This window comes from Limanda limanda, chromosome 4 (genome assembly GCF_963576545.1).
Source record: "Limanda limanda chromosome 4, fLimLim1.1, whole genome shotgun sequence".
NCBI classification, from domain to species: Eukaryota; Metazoa; Chordata; class Actinopteri; order Pleuronectiformes; family Pleuronectidae; genus Limanda; species Limanda limanda.
In genome coordinates, this window is record NC_083639.1 from 6640881 (window position 1) to 6667581 (window position 26701).

Sequence of the window (26701 nt, forward strand, 5' to 3'; positions counted from 1 at the left end):
GTTGGGACTTGGTGGAAACTAATCTAAAGCAGAAATTAGGTTTTGGGATTCGATGTGACGTGAAACATGAATCTACATAAATGCTAATATGGTTCATTTGTCTGCTACATTGTTAATGTTTGTCAATATGTAAGACAATTTATTTCATCTTTCTAAAAAAAAAATTATTTAACGTTTTATTGATTGAAATGCTCAAACCATTAATATATGCACCTGCTCCTTTATTAGAATTAACTCAGGATTATTTGACCATAAAATACAAATCAGAATGAATCCTATGAGGATGATTTTATTCATGAGGAAAAGCATTCAACGAAGTAACAAACTATAGGGAGGGAGAAAAGGCCAGAAGCAATAAGAATAACATATAACATAAGGAATAATTTACGCCTCTAGAGCCTGATCACATGTATGAATATAAGATTTACTATATGTAATATAGGATGAATAAATACCTGTCTACTGGTGCTCCTCTGTCTCTGAATTAACAAGGCCCTTTAACACAGTGCGTGAGCCTGTTAGTCAAGATTCAGGGACCTCATCAATATTCATACGGCTGAAGAGACGAGTTACGGCAATTACTAAGAAGATAATATTTGTCCCACTCCTGACAATCTCATAATGAGCTTCAGGCACATTGCTAACAGTCAAGAATCCCCATTAAATATTAATTTGTATAAAATAGATGTGAGCATCACCGGGCTTATAAAACTCCTGACTTATGCTAGGCTGAAGACAGATGATGGTCTCACAAGCTTTTTGGGCTTTTACTGCTGCAGAAGAATTTGGCACGAATCTCCCAGCTAATATTACTTTCATGGTAATGGTTGGTGTCTTTTGTTTAAATCATTGTGAGCTTCTTAACAACCAAACAGCGATAAAGTTACTTTCAGTGGTTTCATTTAATACCTGCGGTAGCTCAAGTCTAAATATTAAAGTGTGGTAACTGACATGAGCATTTGAGATCATCCTCTCAGCTTTATTAAATTTTCAAAGTTCTTTTTTGCGAGATGTGAAATTTAAATTCTAAACATCACAGAAAATGAAACTTTAGAAAGGGCAAATCCAATTGAATCATTAGTCCTGACTGTTATTGAGTCAGGTTTGCACTTCACATGCAGCCAGTGTTACACGATATGAAAAAGATATGAAAAAGAAGGCAACAGACAGTAAATGTAGGCTAAACGTATCAGTGTATAATTGAACACTCATGATTAACATTCACCAGCTCTGAGACCAAATCGTCCGACTGATAAAAATGCTAAAAACTGGACTGAGGGGGAGAGGGACGCGTTGCTGGATGTTTCAAGCCATAAAAGATGGAGATCGCTGGGTGCTGCTGAGGTATTTGTTAAAATTAATTTGGCAAATAATGTAATAGGAAAATCAAGAGTCATATTATTACACAGCTCAAAACAGATTTAAGTGTAACCTCTGAAAAACTGGAAATGTAACACAACACAACAGCACCACATCTTCCAAAGAGATACACATTCAACATCTCTCCAGAACACTGGATACTGTGACCTACAGGAAGGAGGATTTGCCTTGAACAGTATCAGACTGCATTATGCTTTGTATTAGCTATAAAATGACTGTGGGTCATCACTTCACAAATCATCACACTTTGAGCCGCCCCGACACAGATATCAATGAAATTGGGCAAATGCTGATTTGGTCATGTGAGAAACTTAGGAAACTGAACTTGTGTCTCCTGATTAATGAATTAATAGAAAAGTTGTGAAGGAGTTGTGAACTATTAATCTAATCAATATTTAAATAATTATAACAATAAGTGCAGCCCAGATGTGTGTTGATTTGACCCCAGTGTGATATTTATTTTGTTGACATTAGAGCAGACAGTAGCTGCTACATTAGCATGTAGCCCTCTGCCCTGAGTGCACACAGCTGTCCTGAGGAATTAGCATGTTTAGCTTAACTCGGTAGAGAACCGCCCTCTGCTGGCGACACTCAGACCTAATATAAATGTAAAAACAATATAAAACACAGCCACGTTCTGCCCAGTTCATAGTTCACGACTAAATGAAATCACAAAGGGAACTAACGAGCAGAATGAGTCGTGTGAAAGTGATGATTAAAGCTGTTAAGCGACCGAAGACGTACCTGTCATCTCTGCCTACATTTCCCATGAGCCTCCTGCGCGCGGCGCGAATCTGTGACGCACATTTCAGGCGACTGTCAAAGCCTCACAGCTGACTCCCAACAACATGCTCGTAGTTTAACGACTAAACCGACATATTTATAGTTGTTAGAGGGGTTTGTCGTGTTTGGCCACATTGAGCTCCTCCATCTAAAATGCTCATGTTACTTCACACTTCTGAATTGTCGTTAAACGGGTGATTTCCTCGCTGAACCCGGCCGGTGTTGCTGCTGATTTAAAAAGAGTCAGCTCGTTGAAAATGTCTCTTACAGCTGTGCACAGCACCGCGGTGGTCTACAGGAGGATCCTGTCCCAGTTCCCCCAGGACATCAGCCTAGCTTTCGCTTATGGATCTGGTGTCTTCAAACAGCAAGGGACCAGCCAAGGTCAAATGGAGGTAAGAGACACACGTCCTTCGGCTCCCTAATAAGTTTACAGAGGTTGTTTTTTATAAACTGTGGTTAATAACATTGAATAATGTCTCATGATGCGTTCACTGGTGGATTGCAAATATATTAAAGTTCATTGATAACAACTTTGTGGATGCCAGGTAGTGGGAAACCCTCCTTCAGCACAAACACATCGTGCAGTAACAACATACACATGTGCTGTAACCTAATCAAACACACACTACATGCAGTTTAAGTTGTTAGTTCACACACATATATATATATATATATATATATATATATATATATATATATATATATATATATATATATATTATATATATAGTTTAAGTATTGTATATTGTACTTTTTAAAGTAAGTTATTTCTACCTTGCTTTATTTCAACTTGATTATTGCACTGCTGAGCTAACTTGAAATTAAGGGAGCCCCCCCCCATAAGTCGTCATGTCTGAAGTTATACATTTCTCACCTTCCAATAAACTACTGCAAAAACACAATGTAAAAGGCTATCAGTACATTATAGGCTAATATAAAGGTGCACAAATAATCAATCAATGCTTCTACAATCATCCATTTACGAAGTATTAATTCGGTGTTTATATGTAAATTAAAGCCCCACTGCCTTTTTTCTTTTTCACAAGGTAAGTGATCAAATATGGAATTTTTAATGAAGATAAAAATATACGAAATGTGCCACTCAGTTGGGACTTTAGTGAAGCCTTTCTACTTTGAACATGCCTGAATATATAGTCAGACTTAAAGGTCCAGTTTGCAAAAATAGAGCCACACATCATGCTGTATTAACTGTGAGGATTGCACCCATGAAGGGCTTGGCTATGTGTTTTAAATCAGTACACTCTGTTGTTATGAATACTGGAATAAATATCACTACGTCAATTTGAATGTTTCAAATCTACGACCCAAAACAACACAACATTGATATTATGTATTTTCCATTTTAATGTGTACAGAAAAACATGCTGGACTTTGTGTTGACGGTGGACGACCCAGTGACGTGGCACACCATGAATCTGCTGCAGAACCGCAAACACTACTCCATCCTCAAGCTATTGGGGCCCAGGAAGATCAGCTCCATACAAAATGAACATGGGGCGGCAGTATACTACAACACACTGGTGCCTGTGGATGGAAGGGTAAATTCCATGTCTCAGTATCTTTATTCCTTTCTTCTCAGGGATGATGTATCTTAGCCTATCAGGCACACGTAGACATCTACTCTGTTTTGATTTAGAATGACTTTATTGTTTGTTAGAGCAAAGTACTGTTTTTTTAATCATATTTTGTTGAACTGATGGAATTAGAGATCAGACCAGCCTTGTCTAATAATTCAAAATCGAATACAGATTAAATTGGACACAGTTTTTGTGTTTCTAGGTGTAAATACAGATTGCATCCTCCAAAAACTCAATATCTGTATCTTATCATATCTCATTTAATTATTTTTGTCTGGACTTAACTGTACATGAATGAACTACATACATCTGTGACCTCTTCTTTACAGATTATCAAATACGGTGTGATTAGTACGGAGTCTCTTATAGATGACCTGATGCACTGGAAGACCCTGTACGTTGCTGGACGCCTTCACAAACCAGTCAGTACCATGATCGTTAAAATGTGATTGAATCCGGAAAAAAACCAAGCTGTCTGGAGCTGCCATTTATTGTGCAGTTATCTTTTGGCGTCAGACCATTTAGCATTATTTTAGTCTAATGTATTCACAGTTTTTGCATACAGTAATTTAGGTATGTAGAAGAAGTGTAATGCGTTTGAGTTTACAAAAATAACTGCCCACAGGATTTAATTAACTCCTTTGATTAAATGCATGGGTATAAATTAGCAGTGTGCATTCATACTTATACGCATTTGTGTTTCATTGCAGGTGAAAATGTTGGTGCAGAGTGAGAATGGAAAGCTCCGTGCTGCTTTAATAGCCAACCTGAAGAGCGCTGTGACGGCCTCGTTCCTCATGTTGCCAGAGAGCTTCACAGAAGAGGACCTTTTCCTGCAGATAGCTGGCCTCTCTTATGCCGGTAACTAACCCATAAATCATCATTGGAAAGAAAGTGAAAGACGTACACATTCACACATGCACTTCTTACTATTGTAATTTGGATACTGAGCATGTGGTTTGCTTTTCTAACTCTCAATCTCTCAGCATGGTTCTGAGTTGGTTGGACGGCAAATTAAATGCTTTACATTATTGGGCCGATAGTTCTAATGCCCCAAGACACAAAACAAACCTGCTTCATTTGTTCAGGTTCAATGAAGTGAAAGAGAAGCAGTTTCTTCATGTCTTTTGTTCTTCACGTCCTATGTTAACATGGGAAGTAGCTATCCCACAAAACTGAAGTTGGCTAGTTTAGGAGTTAACTATCTTACAGGCTGGATCAAAAATCAAATATTCTCTACTAAGTTAAAACATCTCGTGTTTGCCTCTGAAGGGGATTTCAGGATGGTGATTGGAGAAGACAAGTCCAAGGTGGCCAACATTGTCAAAGACAATATCCAGCACTTCAGGATTCTATACAGCAACATCCTGCGGGACTGTCCTCAGGTGGTCTACAAATCACAGCAAGGAAAACTTGAGGTAAGGCATGGTAAAAAACACAGACAATACAAAAAATGAAAAATTACTATTAATTTCATTCATCTGGGTTTTCAATGCATCTGGTTGCTTTTTAAAACACAGGTAATGTCTTGAACAACATAGATCAAATCATTGTAGAACTATTTACACTGACAAAGACAAACAAAACAGTGAACCAAACCTAAAACAAAACTGCTCTTCTATGGGTCAGAGACTCCTCCCTTCAGTAGCATTAATTGCAAACATTTTACTGAAAAAATAAAATAATGCTTAAAGATATTCCCTATCAATTCTGTGTATATGTTTTTTATTTGAATGAATACCAGTATTTGTTATCATAAATTTGATATGTTGATGTGTTAGATATATAACTCTGTAGTTCTGTCGAAAACATTTTTTGAATGTGTGTGGAATGACCCAAAAATGGTTGAACTTACGTTATCTTGTGTACCTGCAGGTAGACAAAAGCCCAGAGGGCCAGTTTGTCCAGCTGATGGCGTTGCCACGCACCCTCCAGCAAAAGATCACAAAGCTGGTCGACCCTCCGGGGAAGAACCGCGACGTGGAGGAGATCCTGCTGCAGGTGGCTCAGGACCCAGACTGTGGAGCTGTCGTACAGCAAGGTACGGAGGGATGGAGAATAGAGGAAAAGATGGGTAGGAGGTAGAGGTAGATTGAGAAAGAGATGGAGGGAAAAGTAATCAAACATTTCATTAAAGGTGGCTCTGAAGCACTAATACAGTGCATGGTGGATGCACAGATCAAGGTCATGTTTTATGGTGAGAAAAAGATAAAGTATATGATAAAATACAGCATATGAAGGAGCCATAATACAACAAGTTATGTTATGGATGGTAAATCAGGTCTCAGGGGATTCATTAGCATAGTTCAATGTTCCACCTGGAAGGTTAAATCGTTTTTAATCACTGATGCAGCTTCAATTGTGCTCTGGATGCTCTTGTTTAAGTGCGTGTCATTTGAAATATAATAAGTGCAACGGACACTGAGACAATTTCAGCTGAAAAGTTTGTCTCCGACTTTGCCTCATCCTCAGGGTCACGTTAGGAATGAATTATGTTAGGAATCCAAAATACTAATGCACCACCACAGCCAGCAGACTGTTAAAACATGGCCAGAAGTGATGTAGTGGTGGATAAGTAAACAAGTAGTAAATAAAACAAAATGTAGCCAGTAGCCACCCAACATTTCATAAGTTCTAAGATTAATAGTCACTGGTTTTTTATTTGAAAACTAATTCATCAGAAACTTGTGGATAGACAAATTTCATTAGTCGCATTTTATTGGAGGAAGCAATAAAAGGTCCAGATGGAGATAGATGGATGGAGTAAATAATTATTGTTCTGCAGGAAGACATTTCCTCGTTTCTAGATTTCTAGATTGTTAATAGAATAAAATCTTATTGTAGAGTGATGAGATATTAAATGGGTTTTTAATTGCACATGTTGTTCTTCCTCAGGTATCTCATCTATTGTGAAAACCTCCAGCATAACACAGAGTATCAAAGGCATCGCTACAGCTGGTAAGAACTATTTTCGCCTTCAGTTAATACTTTGAAAAAAAAACTAGATCATACAATGTCAGGTTGTGATGTTGGATTGACTGATATTGTGTTTCAGATCCCTTAAAATAAATAGTTAGAAATTGTATTATAGTGTATAGCCATTGTTTTGGAATTTGTTGTAGTTACTTATAAAGATTGTTACTCATTCTCATGTCTGTAAGCTAACTTTAGAGCTACAGCCACCTGATACTTAGCTTACCATAAATACAGGAAACGGGGGAACAGCTAGCCTGCCGCGGTCCAAATGTCAACAAAATATGCCTTTGTTTAATTTAGAGCCCAACTGATTTATCAATAATGACATTTTAGGAGTCATTGCCATTTTTTGTATTATCTGTATGTGTAGGCCAATATATCAATATTACAAATGTTTTACTATTCAGTATTGTTAACACCATTGACAACCAAACATTTAATTTGTTTAAACTGTATAAATAAACAAGGTTTAAATAAGAATTTGTGTTTTCTAAACTAAAAAGTCAAACATTTTCCTTACCATGGCATTTAGAGATGACTCGCAGAAATGAAAATGTTGTTTTGGACAAACTAGACATTTCTAAAATGTGTTCCAACAGGCATTAATAGTAATGTGGAAATATTGTTCTTCTAGCGTGGTTGTTGATGTCTGGTGCTCTGTGTCTCAGGTATGTGGAAGACGGTGTCCTACAGCTCGAAGAAACTGATGAAGATGTGGAAGGGCTGGAGGAGGAAACCGTCTGTGTCCCACATGTCCTGAACCCGTCTGTTCACCGGGAACCTGTCTGTCTTTACCTCTGACAGTCTGACAATGCACGTCCATCCTTTTGATGTTACCCTGATGAACTGTAGCTGGAGCAGTCGTCCCCTCACCTCTGCCTGTGACACTCCGTAGTCCGTGTGAATGAGATCAATGACTATGCATAAGGTGGTCTGAATAATTTTGAAATACCTGTGCTGCTGCCCTTTTGAATGGGTCAGACTGAATTAAGGCTGACATTTCACAGTAATACAATCTGGATGATGATGATGACAAGCGCACAGTGACTGGACTGGAACAGCTGAATGGACGACCCGACAACACGTAGCTCAAATATAATGGAGACATAACCGTCTCATCAGGGTCGAACATGTGTCATATCTGAAACTTTCCTATGTGAATGGTGTTTTCCAGATGACTGAGGTTATGCAGAACTTTATATTTGTGCTGGAAATGTCATCATTGTATTAAAAAGGAGGGCTCTGATTGACCGTCTTTAAGCTGTGAACATGTTACACACACATACAAAGACACACTTCTGTTTCTCCTTGCCAAAGATCCACAAATCTTGTCATCTCTTAATACTTTTTGGAGGCTGCACCAGTATCTCAACCAGGATTTATAAACTGACAATGGGATCACACGCTGTTGAGAAGTTGTTTGAGAGAAGTCTGTTATATCCTCTACCCTTAAATAATCTTCCTTATTGTTAATAGACACACTAATATTTCCCCAGCCAATACATCAATTGGTTCTTGATGAACATAGTTGTCTAATTTAGATACAATATATCAGGTTTAATAAAGTTTTCAGTGAAACAACATCAATGGTCTTAACTGGCATGATTATTTTAAACCCAAACTGATTATGGACGAATATCATTCCATAAAATACAGGCTTTAAAGGATAATAAGATAAAACTTAAATCAGTAAGTCACTGAGGGGGGCTGAATATCACTATGACAGATTGAAGTAAAGTATTGTTTTTAAGGGAATATTATGTTATTACATTATTGTGATTTTATTATGTGTTTTATTTTAGATTTAATATTTAGCTTCTCTTTTTTCACAATGTGACATTTTGACACATTTCTTTATTTTGAAAAAGAAACAGAACTAGAAACATGTATACATGGGGTTGTATACAATAACAAACAGTAACATACAAACATACAAGCCAGGGCTGTACATGTAAATATAAACATATAAATCATATAAATATCCTAAAGAATTTAAACACTCAAAGTTTAACAGAATATTTGTTGGATTTTGTTTCAGGAAAAAATAAACAGGGGATTTTTGCTATATTTGCATTTGTTGATAAAACAAATTCTTCCTTTTGTTTGTCTTTATTTAACAAAACCAAATACCACGTCATATTGATGGCGCCTCTGATCACTCTTCTCTACGTCATCACCTCCGGGTGGTAAACACCATATAGTAAACACGGTGACGGCGGCCTCACCTTCACGGGAAGTGACGTCAAGGCCTGTTTATCATAATATATGCTGATGTCACCGCGGCGCTCCTCCAGCCAATCGGCGCGTTGCACTTTCACCACCTGCTAGGAACTGAATTCCATCATTCCAGGCATTCCTCCCTCCTTCCCTCCCTCCCTCCTTCCCTCCTCCCCTCCTTCTCCTCCTCCCACCCTCCCACCCTCCCTCTTTCCTCCCTCCCTCCTCCTCCTCCTCGTTTACAACCAACTTAGTCCCGACGGCTCTGTAACTATTGTCTTCCGTTGCAGCGGACTGCTTTTTGCCGCGGATTTTGTTTTTTCTTCTCTCGTGTGGAATTTATCTCTATTTTGTATTTGTTGTTTTTATCTCCGGTGTGGAAGATACCAAAGTGGCTCTGGAAGGAGGTGAGTGCTGCTCACACATGAAGAACTTAAACGCTGATTCCAGGATGAGGAGGGTGCGCTCTTCATTTCAGGGCCAGTTTCCCCCCCAAAGAAATAATCCACCTTAGATAAATAGAGAGCAGACATTAACACAGATCGTCTCCGTGTTAATCAACGGAGGGTGCTTGTTGAAATTTCATTCACGGCTTTCCAAACTTTCTCACGTCAAGAATCTCCCTCCTCCTCCTCCTTCTCCTCCTACTGGAAGCCACATGTTTTCTCTCCTGCTCGGATCTGGGACATGTTGTTGTCTCTGCACATTTAAACGTGCGAGCAGGAGGAAATGAAACCTGGTCACTAAATCAATTCCAGCTCCGTGTCAGTGATAAGGAAGCAGGGAGTCGGGCTGGTGTAAACACTGTCACAAGGCTGCTGCTGCCGCTGGGAATAGAGAAAAATGGACGCATGCACTTGCTGCTAAATTTGACCACTTTCACTTTGAGTCTCCACAGAAGTTTTCTTTACGCACTTCACTCAGCCGCTTTGTGAATGTGAGTTCCGTTTGACTGTTTATTCTAACGCTGCAGGAGGAGTAGTTTCTATATCCCTGGAGAAATGAGAGTTGGCATCTAAGGAATGCAGAGAAAAAAAACTGAAGAGTTTTCCCTTTTAATCAGAAATAGCGTTCATAGCAGAGCTGAGTCTGAAGGCTCAACACTGAGGCACAACAATCCTAAATATGCGAAAACAAAGTTTAGGAAGAAAGTCCAAAGATCACACGAAGGTCACGGTGAGTAGAGTAGTGACGCAAGAAACCACAGAATACTACTTAACTTTCAAAACTTAACGTAAATACAGTGTCCTAAGCAAACAGACATTACAAGTAAAGAAGGTCGTAATGCAGACTGGCACCTGTACGGTCTCATCATATCCTCATTATGATGTACATTTCAATGTTGTGGAGTTTAAAGCTGCAATGGTTAATCGATTGGTCAGTTTATAGAGGTTTTATTAAGGTTAACTATTCAGAATTGTTTTAGGAATTTACTTTCTCTGGTTCCAGCATCTCAAATGAGATGTAATGTTTGTTCTTGTTGATACAGTAGTGAATGAGTTTGAATTTTGGACTGTTTATAGGACAAAACAAGCTGTTGAAAGATATTGATATTGCATCTTACGGTTTCCATCACACTATGCAAAGACCAAATGATTTATCCAAGAATTGAGAAATAATCAGCAGATCGCTGGGTATTGTGGATATATTAATTGTTTCTTATTTGTAGCTCTCGAGCCATTTTCAGCTACTTTAAAGTAATAGTGCACAATATGGGGCACCATTGGATGTACTGTAGCTTTCCCGTTATCGTCTCAAGTTGTGTGGCGGCATAAAAAGATTCAATAAATAAAACAGCAGACAAAAACATGATTATTTCAGTCTATTACACTCTCTACTTTACCTATTCTGGTTTATTTTCTTTTAACTTCATCAAAATGCCCATGTTTGTATTGAGTCATTTATCATACTGGACCATTATAAAAAACTTCAACCTCAATTTCCTGACTTATACCTTAAAACCTGGGACCTCCTGGAACAGTTTGCAGGTTCTTCTTAATTTTAAATCCACCAAACTATAATTCAGTCTTTGTACAAACTGCTACATGCAGATGAAAGCCTACTACATATTGAACTCAGTGCCCTCCCCTCTGTCCCGCAGGCGTCCCAGCATGGAGACACCACTGGATGTTCTGTCGAGAGCAGCATCATTCGTTCACGCGACCGAGGAAGAGAGTAAGTTTTTCTCACAACTCCGTGGCTCCTCTTGGCTTCGGTTTTTCTTGCTGTGCCTTCAAAGGCTGCATTGTGGACAAATGATTTGTATGATTAGCGTCGCGTTACATATCGATGAAGTGCAACATTATGTTCAGTTGTAAGCTGCGGCCCTGTTTTCTGACAGGAGACAATAGGCGTCTTTGTGTCGTGCGAGCTTTGCAGTTGTAGATACTCAGGCAAATAAGACCAACTGCACTCAACTGCCGCCGACACTGGTTTTTTAACCAGCTGTTGGCCTGCAGTGCTAACCGGCTTTCACTGGAGACAGGGTGGGATGTTTCTCTCTCTCACTCTTTCCCTCTAACTTTTACTTTCTGTCTCGATGATCTCTGTCCATCTTCATGTGTTTTTCAGTTCCTCCTCAGTCTCCCATGCCTCACTCTTTCTTTTCCTGCTCCATCTTCTTCTACCTTTTCCTTCCTCCTTTCCTAAAGACTTCTGGCGTTGCTGTAAAAATAAATTCCTCCCCAGATTAAGGAGAAACGGCCAATCCCTCTCAGCAGGTCCCTGCAACCAGCAGGCCCCAGAGCTGGTGAAACCTCCAAGGACACTTAACATTCAGCGGATACCACTGATAATTAATGTGCTGTAGTTTATTTGTGTTTTCACCTTTCTCTGCGTAAGCTTTGCAGATCATGTGTCAGGTATTTAATGATTGCTTTGTAGTTTTGCACCACTTTATCTATAATTTAGAGTGAGAAGGCAAGGAGGTTGTGTTTCATCTGCATTTCGTCTGCATTTATTATGGAGTTAGTAGAATTACAAAGAAACTACCCAACTGATTCCCATGACATTTTGTGGCAGGGTCGGCCATGACACTAGGAGGAACACAACAATTTTGAATCTGGATCAGGGGGTGGATCAAGGTTGTTTTGTTCTTTTTACTGTCTTTTTCATTGTGAGAGGCTGTTTCTCAACATTGTCCTTGATTTCTCAGAGATTAATTCATGGATCTCAATAAAAAAAACTGTCAGGACTGAAAATTCGGTGCAGATTCAAAATGAAAATCTGGATCTAGAGAATTTAAATGTGGTTTCACAATGGGGACTGTTGGGCCTGTGCGGAGTTATGTAGTCTAGTGGGCTATTTTTTTTTTTTTTTTTACCTTTGCTTTAAAGCTTCTAAATTGTCAGATTGAGCCATAGTTAGAATTCTTAAAAGAAGGCAAATAATGCACCGAAATCCATTAAGAAAAGCATATATGTGTAATTTAGTAAAAGTGCAAGGTTGCTGTTAAACCCATTTCACGTTGAGAAAATATACCCTTTCTTCAAGTTCCTTAAAGCTGAATAATGCATTATTAACTTGGAATATATATACAGGAGCATAATAATCATTTGTGTTCTTTGTTGTACTGAGAGACAGGGATTATTTAGAGGTTCAGCTGTAACCTCTCCCGTGTCTCCAGCTTGTTCCCATAATGCTTCGACCCTAAATTAGCTGAATATCAACTTCCTTGCACTTCAGAGCAAAATGGCATGGGAGCCTTCCACTCCTCCTCCTCTGCTCCCTCGCTCCCCTGCAGTGTTTTTGTTTTTGCCCCTGCGCTGATGTCACTTTTTGTTGTGGGTCGTGCATGGCCTCTTTGTCCAAAGACAATTCACTCGACCCGTTTCCACAATAGCGCAGTAAAAAAAGAAAAGGTGGAACCAGTGAGCCAGTCAGCCTACTTAGCTAGTGAACCAACCAGCTAGTCTGCCACACTAACGAATGTTAGTCCTGTCAGCAACCAGACCAACAGGCAGCTCAGCCAGTAACCGCTGCCTGCTTGTTTGCATTTGTGACAAACCTTTCTAATGTGTTTGCAGCATTTGACACCGGAGCACTTGCCCCAGAACAGGGAGAGGCTCAGGCCTGCCTTCACAACAGCAGCTTAAACTCACAGGGACAGAGTGAGGCTTGTCAGGGCCAGCTCTGCAGTTCACGACATTTACCAAACAAACTGAAAAGCATTGTTCCCTTTTTTTCTTACCAACTACAGCCTTGCAGATAGCTCATCTCTGTGGGAGATGAATTTCTCAGGAAAGCAAACAAATGCCACCTTGAGGGGAATTGAATTACAGCCCATGAGTAGTGTTTTGGTCCAAGGTTACGCTGCGTGGCCCTCAAATGAAAAGAAATGTACTACCGTCTTGATATGTAATAGTTGATCTTAGCCCAGATCAATTAAGACTTTTTGAATAAGGAAAACATTTGCTTTTATCAAAATGCGATCAGTCCTGGCTGAGCACCTTTTACCTTTTTTTTACTGGTTAAAAGTCTCCAACAGAAACAAATCATGGAGTTTGCTCATATTATACTTGTAGGAAGTATACGATTTAAGTTTATATAGATCCTCATTAGCCACTGTATAGTTCAACTATAGGGAAATTTGTATATATCTTAAATGTCAATGCTAATTCTGCAATAACTGCTATTTTGGCCAGTTAGGAGCAGTGGAAACAAACATAGGTTCATCACTATGGCCCTGTTCAGCAATAACATCTCTCCTGAGAGATTTGATGACCATTTGGGATCGGATCTCACTTCCTCGCTCTATAAGTTATTTCTGTTCCAAGACTAAATGATGTTGTTTATACCCTGTTTGAAGATGTGTTCGATGTCACCATGTTTGTGAGTGACTTCTTTCTTACATATCATCATTTGGTCCATTGTAACTATAAAGATGTGGATTGTAGCGGCTTTAAAGACTTTCAGGCAAAGTGGTTGAAGTGAACAATGAGAATCACAGATCAGAGATGTTGGTTTTTCCATTTAGATCCAATAATGTGACGTGATCGCAGAAGAAGTAAACACTTTCTCTCCCACACAGAGACAAACACACTGTCAGTGAACGCTCAGCTTCCTGTTAGAGGACAAGCTTCTTGTGTTCAACAGGTCTTTTTCAAACTGTCCAGACCTTGGATGTAGTTTAATGATGCAAATAAGAGTAGTGACGAGATCTCTATATAATAGTAAGTGTATAGAAAAACTTAATTCTCCATCAACCCTGGATTGCAATTTTGCTGGCTGCTTTGGAAGATCTCACAGAGTGCTCCACCCTTCCTGGAAGCAAACCTGTATTTGAAATCAACCTTAAACAATGTGGCTTGTAGGCGCAGACTCAGCTGCAGGGACAAATCCAAATATTGTCGTTTGCATGGATGTAGGATCAGACAGTCATTCCGAGGACGGCTGGTGGTTGAGGGCCCTTTTGTTTCTGACAGGAACCACAACAAAAGAAGCAGCAGTGCCAGGAGAAGTTGGTTGACTGAGATCTTCACAGTGCCCTCTACTCTAGTTCTCTACTCTGTGATAGAGCTTGTTTGTTTAGATAGAACGCACACAATCGCAGACACACACAGAATCCCCCGCTGATTGTTAGAGTTTCCACAGCCTTTTCCTATAGCTCTGAGGCAGGGTTTCAGTCAGGAGGAAGCAGTCTGCTAGAACAGACTCTTCTACACTATAAATCATGCACTGACTACGGCTCAGACAGACAGGTGATTGAAGATAACAGGAAGATAACAGTCGTTAATATCCCTATAGAGCCGACTCAGCGTCAGTGTCAACAATAACTGACGTCAGACTGTTTGTGCTGCCAAAATCAAGAGGAGGGAGAATAGTTAATGTCTGATGAAAGTCAATCTGACTGATCTGTTGATTTATTTCATTTGAAATATTGATCAGTGTCTGGATGCTTTTTCAAAAAGAAATATTTTCATTCTCATCACATTCTCCTCATGTTGTTACTGAGCTGCCGTAATAGAAAAAAAAAAGCAGCAACACTATTGGGTATTAAAATATGTTTGTTAATTTAAAATATAATTTATCTGGTGGCTGACTGCTGTATACATGAGGTCATAACTTGTGCCTATTCCATGGTAGTGGATAGTTCAAGTCCAAATTTTTCAATCAAGTTTGGTTTAATTTAGTTATTTGATGATATAAAAAGCGAGGTGAAACGTCATGAATGAGGGAATATGATGCCATTGACAGGTAATCTAATCAATTGGACTGTAACCCTGATCAAAGTATTGTTGTCCCTAGATTGGAAAATGGCTAGAAACAAGTACACAAACAGACTACCTAACAAAGGTCCTGTGGTTTGTAGACGTTTTGATGTGGTACAGATTTTCATATCCTACCTTAAACTGTGGCGTGGTACTCCTCTCAGTAAGTGGGCAGTCGAGACTCGTCAGAGCTTGTCGCTGCTCGATGGTGTTTACTCAGATCAACGCTGAAAGTTAAATCGGAGATGTTGCATCACGGCACTTTCACTAAATCTTACTGGAGGCAACCTGTAATCTAGGTGGGAGGTAATTTGACCATAAATTGATGCCCGCGGGTAGGGTGGGTTTGGTTTTTGGGTGTGTGTGTGTCTGGAACCTCTTCAGCAAGGATTGGATTTGCCCTCCGGCCTCTCCGGGCTTCTGACAGATTTGAAGGTTAAGAAAACTTGTACTTTAACACGGGATTTGCATTTCCATGTAACCCAGCGAGTCACAACAGAGATAGTGTGGGTTGACGTAGAGTTGGCAATTGAAGATCTCCTTTTACAGTATTGCTAAAATCAGGGTGAGCTCCTCACAGGCAAAACTTCCCAAGCTGTGGCACATTTCAACCAAACCTAACCTGGTGGAAGGGTTGGGCCTAGGAACAAAATTGGCGAGATGACTCTACTGAGTGCCATTCTAGTTCCATTTGTGTTTGCATAATATGAAAATAGTGGTTTTCTTATTACACAAAGTACTACCTGGATTTGACTGAAAGGAAACACAAAGCAAACTTCCCACATACAGGAATACTGTATAAAACTGCTTATGAGAATGGGGACTGATTTGTCCAAATATTACAGTATGCTGCTTTGTTGATTCGTTATAAATGTGTGTCTTGATTTCTGTTGGGGTTTAAGCGGAATCCATTCAGGGCCGGGTCTAGACAGGCATGTATGAGGGGGCAGCCACAAATCTTGAGGGGGCATTGTGCTTTATTATATTATTATTATTATAAATTGGGATTTAGTTTGAGGGGGCACAACATTTATTTGAGGGGGCCAGGCCCCCTCTTGCCCCTGCCTAGACCCGGCCCTGAATCCATTTATGTTTATTTTTTACAAAAATAACGGATAAGATAAGGATAAATATGATTGGTTGCTGTAAGTTTCCTGTAGGACATATTAAAATGGCTACTACATTACAAACCAGAGCTGTTGATCATTTGGAATTTGACAAAAAATATATTTTGCCCCTGACTGGTCCTGGTCTGAAAATGTAGTCTCAGGAGAGAAATTAATATTTATTGATTTAGTTTTTATTGACACAAATTGGAAGTGGGCTGAAAGGGTTGTAACAGGCCGGGGTCCCTTGTTGTCCCTTCAGCTCACTCTGGTCGTTACCCCTTAAACTGCATGTAGAGGAATTCATGAAATGCTGACCCAAGGGGCAGGAAAACCTCTTTTGGACATGTGACAGTCTCCTTCCGGCACTTCCCGCTCCACAATCAGTCGGTCTGCCGTGTCTCACCCTCCTCCACTTCTTCATTCTGTCCTTCTACTTACATAAGCCTCAGCCGTTTTACTTACGTTTCTGTTGACTGCTTCACACAAACAAACACACACACACACACACACACACACACACACACACACACACACACACACACACACACTCAGGCCCTTGCGTCATCGTCACTGCTTTGTTAGTGCTGTGGTTCAGCGAGCGGCCATTAAGACTCCAGGGGCAAGAGGTCGCCACTGGTCACGAGTTCAGATGTGGAAAGGTCACTGCACCGAGTCACAGGGTTAAATACAATTTATCCTTGTTTTTCTCTGCCCCCAGATTTTTTGTTTTAAACTTCTACATTTTCCTTGTTTTTCTTCTACACGTACATTTATATACCAGTAATTATTGTGCATGGTTCCCAAAATTAACATTTATTTTATTAATTTAAATATCTGGTAATTTTTTCTCACCAGCTTTTTGTTATTTCATTTATGTTAAGGCACAAACATTAAAGTAACACAATGTAAGAATTACTCCTGGTTACACTCGTGGTCCCCCTACAGGTCAGCGGTGTAATTCAACTTCTCATCATTGTTGAATATAAAAGTTGAGCCTCTCCATGGACAGTGGTACACACATTCGTGGACAGTCTGGTGGAAAATGAACCAGCAACCTCAGAGGCCAAAGGACCACATTGACTTACAAGGTAGAGAAATGTAACAGGACTTTATACAAAAAAAAACTAGTGTCCTTTCTAAACCGGTCTGTTGAACATGCTGTTGTTTGGCCTGTGGAGATGCTGGTTGCTGCTTCTTTCTGAGACTGTAAAAGTGACCTGCAGTAATTGAGCCGCACCTAGTAAATACAGCATGTATAAATCACACAAAATTCAATACTGCACTTTCTTTGGCAATTAACCATACACATGCCACGTGTGAAGACGATAAGATGAACAATTCTCGCGATATGCGACCCACAGATAGACATTAATTATGGATTATGCAAAGTTTTATTTGACCTTTAGCTGAGATACATTTTGCTTGTGTGTTCCTGCCCGGTACACCAGAGTTACATGGTGCCATAGCAGGCTTACCAGTAGCGCTGCGGCAATGACAGAGATGCCATTCTCTCTATTATTACATTTGTGACCCATCAAAGTGATTTAAAAACTGTTATGTGATGGTCAAGATAAAACATCATTGTGCTGCTGTAAGTGATTTATTTTCTCCAAAATTTGATATGACAAATTTAATTCCATGTGGCCACCATCACTCTTGGTCTGGGGAGAGTCGCACGGCCTCATGCTTTTCAGATACACTTCCCCATCTACTTCTGCCAATGACAAGATTGGTCAGATAGGCAAAGATTCAATAATACTATTATATTACAGGTCATATACTCTGATGAAAACCTTTTTTCACTGTTGCATAGCAGGAGATTCCCAAAGTAATTTGTTCATCAAAGTTATCTAAACAAGAGTCTGCATTAAATAGTCATTAGTCAGTCGCCCGGGTCAAAGCAGCTTTTCTTCAACATTTCCCTCTCAGTAAATGCCACGCTCGCTGGTCCCATACCAGCTCTGCTGCTTCACTGGGGGAACTTTCTCGGAGCTGCACTGACCACACATACTTTACATTCCTCTCTTTTTGATAGCACTCACCATAGTTACTCAGAATTCAATGGAAAAAGGATTGCACTGGCTCTGTTAAAGAAAATGTTAGTCCTTATTGTGCAAAGAAATGATTATGGCTGAGATTTACAATGTTTTCCCTTTGAGTGGAGTCAGTTGATTTAAGATTGAAGAAGAAAGGAAGGGTGGTACATAGTTATACCTCCTCTAAGAAAAGTATGTGTAGTATTTGTGTCCTCAGCATCCAGTGATAAGGTTGTGTTGAAGACATCTGAGCACAGTGAGGCTGTGATCCAGGCACAGATGCAGAACTCCAGTGGTAGTGGCACCGGGCCTGCTGTCCTCTGTAGGATCAGTCCTGGCCAATAAATGATAAGCTCCGTGGAGTCAGTTTGCTACCAGCTAATTGTTAGCTCGGCAAGAATGTTGTCACAGGCCCCGTTCGTAATTGAAGGAGGCGATCAGTTTTCAATACCAGGAATATGATCTGTTTGTGATATATTGGTAACGTCACAGGCCGACCTTAATATCAACGTCAGATGTGTGTCTACATGTTTGTACAGATGGTGATGTCTTTAACACTAGGCAGGCACAAAACTGGAAGATTACAAATAGTTTAGGATTAAAAAGAGGAGCCATATACATAGTGTTAATGTGCTGTAAACAGAAACACTGTTCTTTCCGCAGTAGAATTATACAATAGTACATCATATCCTGCCTCCTGCTCTGTGCAGGTGCCCCCCCCCCTCACCTGAATGTTCATGACAGTTGCATGTTGATAACATAACAATAGATAAACTCTGGAAAATTACCCAATTTTCCAGAGTTCATGTATCAATCTATCAAATTTATCTTTTGTCTGTCTTTATGCCACCTCAAGAAACATCGCTCTAGAGAAATATTGTAATACAGATTCACCTATGAATTAGGTAGAATTAAATGTATGTCAGTTTAGGCACAAAATTAGTTATGGTTGAAATAGAGCATAGCCACAGCAGGTAAGATGTGCGAGATCACACAGGTGGGAAATGACCGCATAGCTTCGTTTCCACACAATCACCTGTCGTTATCATTGTTTTAGCGCAGCAACCTGATATTTCCCTCTCACTGTGAGCGAGTGCTGAGGATGCTGTCATCCAAACACTCCCAGAAACCAGACATCACGTGTAAACAAAGCCTTCTACAGCCTCCAGGTTTGTGTCCAAGTCCTAGTTCACCCTGATACCAGGAGCTGAGACATCACACTTCAGAAGGGACGAACCTTCCCAATTCCATTATGTCATTATGTAAACAAAGCTGGTAATGCCCCGAAAGTATTTCAACAGAGGGTGACATAAAGTAATCAAGGACTTGACCTTTGCTCTCTGCTGGGTGAGAGTTGTTCTGTCATCGTGGTTTGTCAATATCATGATATAACTCAAGTTTAAGGCCAAAGTTGTTCTTCCTTTAGGGCATAAAGATCCTTCCCCATGATAAGTAAATAAACAGAACGACTTGCACCGAGTTAAACGTTTTCTTGCTTTTTACACTCCACTATCATCCTTTGGTATCTTGGTCTGCCAGTGTTTGTGTCACAACACCGGAGTGTGTTAATAAAGCATGAGGATGAATCACCACCTGCCCTGTGCCGTGTTGTTATCCAGACACACCCACTCCCTAGAGAAGCCCAGACCTGTTCCGAAAGAGAAACACGACACCACAGGAGATGAAGTAGGTTGGCATTGCCTCGTCCTGACAGATCAGACAGATAAATAAACAGGCCTGCAGGGACGTTAGAGGGCCGATGAGTGGGAGAGCAGCGTTAATAGAGGGTTCCAGTGCATGAAAGATGGATGTGTGGGTGGGTGCACTTGTGGATCATTTACTCATGTCAGTTAGTGTGCAAAAAATAATTACTGAGCATTATTCAAACCTGATTACCAGGGTCTAACTTGAAGCAGAATTTATTTTCTCAGGCCTGCTTCTGCAGTCAAAACGCACCCAAGGTTAATCAGAGACTGTAAAGCTGTTTTCAAATGTACTCCATAAAATTGAATCTGTACATTTCACAGAGAGAGGCAGCAGCAGGAAACTGTCCAGGGCAGGCATATACAGGAACGTGTCTGGAACATTCAGGATAGAGCATGTAGGAGGCTGGACATCTATAAAAATTTTGCTGTGGAAATCACATATTTGTGTGTCCTCTCCATGTAAAGCTCCTCTTTTTCGTCCTGAAAACTGTCAAAAAAACACCATGACAAGGGAGTAAAATAATAACAAACTGCAGCACTTGTGTTACTTTTTAAATTGTATGCTTCCTAGAGGATACCTACCTCCTCCAATTTAGCAAAAATCCTGCTACTCACATCTTCTGTCAGTCCACTCTATATAAATGAAATGCATGGATATTGTATAAACCAGCTCATTTAATCAAAGTGTGTGCAGGCTTTAACATGAAAGTTCGTGTTACATCATGTAGACACTCACATTTTCCTAAAAGGGGTGATGCCACAGCCTGCTCTTCCCTATGGCTGATATCCTATTGGTCATCAGCCCTCACGGCGAGCTCTTCACTTTCACACTTCTAATCCTGAGTCATGCTGCAGAAAACAGAAAGGCTTTTAGCACAGGATGCTAAGATATGTGTAAGAACTTGTCCTTATGGAAGGAAGAGGTGGAATTTCACCAATTTGTTGTGTAACCATTAATCTCCTTAGTATAGTTATTCAATCTTACTGCCAGGCCAGAACAAAGACACTGTGTCAGAGAGCTTGTTTTCCTTTTTATGAGTAAATTGTAATTCAGGATTCCATAATACCTGAAGGACAAATGTGTGCGTTAACGTAAAAGCAGACACCACAGGGAAAACACTGGATCGATACACACAAAAGATACAAACACTGACAAAATCAAGCCTTGATTAACTTCTAAATAGGACATGAGAAGACATGACATGAACATTTTGAAATCATTATCTTTATTCATCATGACTTTATTAACATGTTTACCTGGGTTCCTTTTTTTTTAACCTAGTACAAAATTTTAGCCTTATCCTTCATACTTGTTTGTATGGTGTTAAATCATCCAGCTTCAACCTGCTATTAAAAACAGGAGAATATCACCTTGCTTAATAATTTAACATGTATTGGAATGGCCTCTTGGCCTTTTGATTTTAGGGTTACAGACAGAAACATTTTATTCAAGCTTTAACCTCAGTTGGGACTTAACCCAGTTATATGAAAAGTCTTCATAGACCTAGCAATGGCTGGAAATACATTTGTATGTAGCTTACTTTATTGCTTTGTTTGGTCTAAATAAGACAGGAAAGTATTGTGTTAAAGTTGTTTGAACCTGGGGTGGTAATGAGCAGCAGTTTTTTTTAATTCAAGTCTTGAGAAAATCCATCTAATGTTGGCAAGTGTCTCTGAAAGCCATAAGGGGGCACCAGACTGCATTTCATCCCCCAGCGAAATGACAGAGGACTTACTGGCTCTATAAACCTGACCTGGTGTGTAAACATGGATGGATCTCGCCTGCAAAAAACTGGTTGAGCCTACTTGTTTGTGGTTAGTGATTTTTCCAGAGAAGAAGTGACTGTAACTGTTTACTTCCTCAAACCAACTGTTGTTGTTATTGAGTTACATTATAAGCTGGGTCAGCGAAGTTCACTCTCAGGCCTCTTCCTCCTCAGACGCACATGTGTGTTTAAGGTTTAAACCTGTGTCGTAACATGAAGCTCCAGCTGTATAGTGGCTGCAGCGGCACTGAATGGACGCTCTGTTTCGGCTCAGCCTGGTTGTGTGTGAAACTGGAAACAATGGGCGTCCAATGAGACAAGAAGCATGTTCCTTAGTTCTGAGCCGTCGGGAGGGAGGAGGGTAGATGCCTTTGTGTGTGTGTGTCTGTGTGTGTGTGTGTGTGTGTGTGTGTGTGTGTGTGTGTGTGTGTGTGTGTGTGTGTGTGTCTGTGTGTCTGTGTGTGTCTGTGTGCAAGAAAGAAGAGGGGAAGGTGGCTAGAATGATGTGTGTTTGTGGAGCAAGATGAAGTGTGTGAATAAGTTGTTTTTCATGTGGATCCTTTGGCTTCTGTTTAGAGAGTCAGTGAAGCAGCTGTGACTCATCGAGGCCCGGCCAGTCTGCTGATAAATGTCGTCTATACTGGTTTTGACCTGTGGATAAGAAAGTAAATCTACCTCCTTAAAAGCTTTATCTCCCTGTAGCTTTCTTCCTGAGGTTGAGAGTTGGAAGGAGGCGACTAATGAGGCTTTCTCTACTCTGCTGTTGTTGTTTTCTTCCTCTCCATGGCTTTAAAAATATAATCAATTTGGGTTTCAAAAACTGGGTCATAGCATTTAGCGTTTTGTCTGAACCTTTCATGGTGTCGCTCGTTTCCGGGGCTTAGTGTTTGCGGGTTATGTGTCACACAAAAAAAAACTCACATGGCAAATGTGTGTTCTTGTGTAAGCTCACACTCAGTTAGCGCCACCACACCCTGCTCATTATGTCCTCTGCCAAAAACCCAGAGGAGGTTTCTCTCTTTCCTTTCCACACAAACCCTGTAATGTGATGACGGTCATATTCACATTCTATTCAACGGCTATACTTAACTTTACCTCTTTTCATCCCATTTACCTCCTGCTTTTTCCACAGCAGTCCCTTTTCTTTAATGGGTACAAGTCCTGGGTGAAGCCCTTCTCAGACACCAGGGGGCAGAAGAGAACCACTCCAAAAGTGAGACACCTCAATAGGCCTATTTCTTCATAGCTTTAAAATTGAAGTGAGGCTTGTTTTTTTTATAACATTTTATACAACTACAGAAAAATTATCAGGATTTTCTCATTCTCTCAACAATGTAGAACCTTATTGAACGAATAAATTAAACGTTTGTTTATATTATAAGGTGGTGTGGCTGGGTTTAAATAATATGATGAATAAACCATTTAAAATAAGATAAGATAAGATGAGGGAGGAGGACCTGAAAGTTATGTTTCTCATCTCCCTACATTGTGCTCACGTACTAACTTATCAAACTTCACAGCCTCTCGTACTATCACAATAATAACACAACCACCTAGTGATAAGGTTATAGTGACCTTAACTGATTTCATGGCACCTCTAATATCCTCAGCCATCCCTTCTCTGTTCCTACAGAGACGTGAGGAGCCTCCCAACAAGTCAAGTTCTTCGTAAAGCAAGTTTGAAAAAACAACAGACGTTGACCAAAGAGCTATAGAGCTCAAATAAAGGGACATAAAAAAGAGAACAGCCAACAAGACAATAAGACCTTGAATAAATAACTATGTAAATAAAAGTTCAAAGAAGCAAACTTCAGTAACTTTGTGTGTTTGCATGTGTTGAGACTGTTTGCAGCGCATGAGTCGTCAAAAGTTGTTTTCTTAATTTGCACATGCTTTTTGTATTCGTATGTGTTTTCTCAATTTGCAGTGCCTTGAGCTCTCTGGGCCTCCGTAGCTTATAAAGGATTTATCTCCTCTTATCTGCATCTGATGTAAACTTATACGAAAACCAAACGCTGCAGCAAGACACCGGCAAAGCATGTTCATGAATGCAATGTTTACCGTGTCCCTCCCTGTAATAAACTTGTAATAGCACTTCTGTTGTTGAAACACAGTTTGGGCCACACAGTTTGGGTCAACTTTAATACATTGTTTTAAAATGTAAAATATTATTTCTATTTAGAGAAAGAAAGGAAAAGGAGAAGCTTCCTATTCCCTCGTTCCTCCTCCTCTCTGGATGTGTGTGGAGCGGCTGAGCTTGTGCTTAAAACATCTGCGATATTTGAGGCGCTCCAGGGATTTCAGGAGCATGCCCAGTGCGCCCGGCCCTCTCCCTCCCTCCCTCTCTGACTCTCTCTCTCCACCCTGCGTGTCTCGCCCTCTCTCTGCCCCCCCCCCCTCGCTCTGTGTCCCTCTCTCCCTCCCTCCCTCTCTGACTCTCTCTCTCTACCCTGTGTGTCTCCCCCTCTCTCTGTCCCCCCCTCGCTCTGTGTCCCTCTCCCCCTCCCTCCTCTTTCTCTCTCTCCCTCTCGCTCTGTGTCTCTCCCTCACTCTCCCTATCTGACTCTCTCTCTACCCTGTGTCTCCCCCCTCTCTCTCTCCCTCTCTGACTATCTTTCCCCTGTGTCTCTCTCCCTCTGACTCCCTCTCGCTCTCCCTGTGTCTCTCTCTCTCTGACTCTCTCTCTCTGCCCCCCATCTCTCTGACTCCCCCTCTCCCTCCCCCCCCTCTCTTGCCCTCCCTCTCTCCCTCTCTCTCTCCCCTACTCTCTCTCCCTCTCCCTCCCTCCCTTTCCCATACTCTCTCTCTCTCTCTCTTCCTATCCCTCCCTCCCTCCCTTTCCCATACTCTCTCTCTCTCTCTCTTACGCTCTCCCTCCTCTCTCTCTCTCCCTCTCCCTGCCTACTCTCTCTCCCTCTCCCTCCCTCTCTCCCTCCCTCCCTGCCTCCCTCCCTCCCTCCCTCCCTCCCCCCGGCGGCAGCACAGACACAGGACCCAGTGGTGCGGTCATACCGAGCTCAGCCTGCGTGTCAGTGCAGTCGACTTACAGCTGGCTGTGAGGACAACTGACGCTCTAGCTCCATTCTGCTCTGTTCACTGAAAACTCTCCTGAACTCCGCTACAACAACTCTCCAGACTCCGCTATTTTTTAAACATATTATTAAAGTGGGTGTTTATAGGAAACTGAAGTTGGAGGCTGGGCCTTTAGCTTCCTGACCGATCAGAGAAGAAGAAGAAAAGCTGGTCTTTTATTTTTTTTTTCTTGTTTAAAAAGTCGATAAATGCTACTCACGAAAATGGACCTGTTGAACTACCAGTACCTGGACAAGATGAACAACAACATCGGGATCCTCTGCTACGAAGGTAAACCACGTGACGCTGCTGTGTGGACGCGATTCACGATGGATACAAGTTGGAGGAGTTTCACGTTAGCGACGAAACTTTTCACTCAGCGTTAACTTTGCTAAACTTCTCGCAAACCCGCCAGAGAGAAACTGTGTGTTTAAACCCCCCCCCCACATGTTTGTTAGATTAGATACGTTTCAACTCGTTGTTTAAACATGCTTGAACTTTTTTCTACAGTTTGAACTCAACGCTAACCACTGAGTGGAGTTTAAACAGTTAGCAACGTTAGCATAAATTCCCACTTTTGACTGTTAGCTCGCTAGCTGGAGGACTGTGCGTGTGTTTCCTCGCCTCTCGTATCGCTTTCCTGTGTTATTGACTGTTTCCCAAAGGGAGACTCGGCCCATGATTGAGATCACAGGCGGAAATCACAGCCTGTGATCTGTTCACATGTGGATTTCACGGCTCTCCTCCTCCTGTGTGTGCCTCGCTGCGTGTCTCTGATTCTCTCGTATTCACTCCAGCTCCTATGATCTCTGCGGCTGAATGTGTGCCTGAGTTGTGTTGTGATCCGGAAATCTGTGTGTGTGCTTTGGATAAATCCAGGGGGTTCTCCTTCCTCTGCTGACTGGAGTTATGTCCAGCAGCAGCAGCAGTGTAGGGTTTCTTATTATGTCATGTACACGGAGCAGGAGTTTCCACATCTTTGCAAAGTGTCTGACTCTGTTGTACATTGTGAGTCCTCCTGCCCTTCTCACATGTCAGCCATTACAGTGTATCATCATCCAGACCTGGGAGTAAAATACCTGCTCGCTCCTCTGTCCTGTCCCTGACTTTCACTGCAGTACGTGTAACTTCATCAGCACTGACAAACTTTACTTTAGCCTCACATGCGAGTCTGCAGTCTTGTGTTTTCATATGAAGAATCCTGCAGAGGATCTCTCAGGAAATGGTTGTAATTGTAAATAGGGATAAGTTGTTGATAGTAGTGAGTAACGATGAATCTAGACTTGTACAACATGTTAAAGCTGCAGCAAGACGAAGCATTTTCTTGATTGTCTTCCTTTATTTTGTCCCTCTATAATAAACTTATAATAACACTTCTGTTACAGATGCACATTTTGTCAAGTTTGCAAGGAGGTGTCAGAGGTAGAGGGCAGTTTGGGCCTGTACCAATTGTTTGAAGCACTTACATGCAAAAGAGATGTATCTGCAAAATCATGAATACAGAGATGAGTTCCTGTGTTCCTGCAGAAGCACACTGGGCTCTCCTGTGATTGAGCATGTGATAAAAGCCTCTGTCAATGGTGTTTTGTGTTTTCAAATTGTTTCTGGAGGGGGAAAATAAGTGTATTCTTGCTGTTATTCCTGTCTGGCAAACAGCAGGTAGGATTCTTGCTCTCGGGCATGTTACTCTGAGTTCCACTCAGCAGCTTGGGGACACACGGCATTCTTGGGAACTTTATAGCTCGGGTTTGCCTGAAGCTCACTCTTCTGTGCAGTGATAGATAAGAGCGCCTGCCACCACTGGTCTGGGATAGAAGCCAATCAGGGGGGGGTGGGGGGGTGGGGT

At 41.0% G+C, this 26701-nt stretch overlaps 2 protein-coding genes across 3 annotated transcripts in view; both read left to right on the forward strand.

Moving 5' to 3' along the window:
• The first annotated feature begins 2204 nt into the window (after positions 1–2204).
• Positions 2205–7995, forward strand: tamm41 (TAM41 mitochondrial translocator assembly and maintenance homolog). Its single transcript, XM_061070179.1, has 8 exons — positions 2205–2558; positions 3543–3725; positions 4094–4186; positions 4475–4625; positions 5037–5182; positions 5640–5805; positions 6660–6722; positions 7409–7995. The coding sequence occupies exons 1-8, from the start codon at positions 2421–2423 to the stop codon at positions 7498–7500; spliced, it is 1032 nt and encodes a 343-aa protein (XP_060926162.1). The 5' UTR covers positions 2205–2420; the 3' UTR covers positions 7501–7995.
• A 1228-nt stretch (positions 7996–9223) lies between these two features.
• Positions 9224–26701, forward strand: part of vgll4b (vestigial-like family member 4b) — a 35373-nt gene continuing 17895 nt past the window's right edge. Inside the window, exons 1-2 of one of the 2 annotated variants that reach the window (XM_061069861.1) lie at positions 9224–9364; positions 11059–11132. In XM_061069861.1, the coding sequence (XP_060925844.1) occupies positions 11069–11132 (64 nt within the window). In that variant the 5' untranslated portion in view covers positions 9224–9364; positions 11059–11068. Of the gene's footprint in view, positions 9365–11058; positions 11133–24799; positions 25147–26701 lie in introns of those variants that run through there. The other variant, XM_061069860.1, reaches the window with a different exon arrangement.

Coding starts and splice junctions, on each gene's coding strand:
- tamm41 (XM_061070179.1), top strand. CDS start 2,421: ATGTCTCTTACAGCTGTGCACAGCACCGCGGTGGTCTACAGGAGGATC. Junction 3,726..4,093: donor TGGTGCCTGTGGATGGAAGG/GTAAATTCCATG, acceptor TCTTCTTTACAG/ATTATCAAATACGGTGTGAT. Junction 5,183..5,639: donor CACAGCAAGGAAAACTTGAG/GTAAGGCATGGT, acceptor GTGTACCTGCAG/GTAGACAAAAGCCCAGAGGG.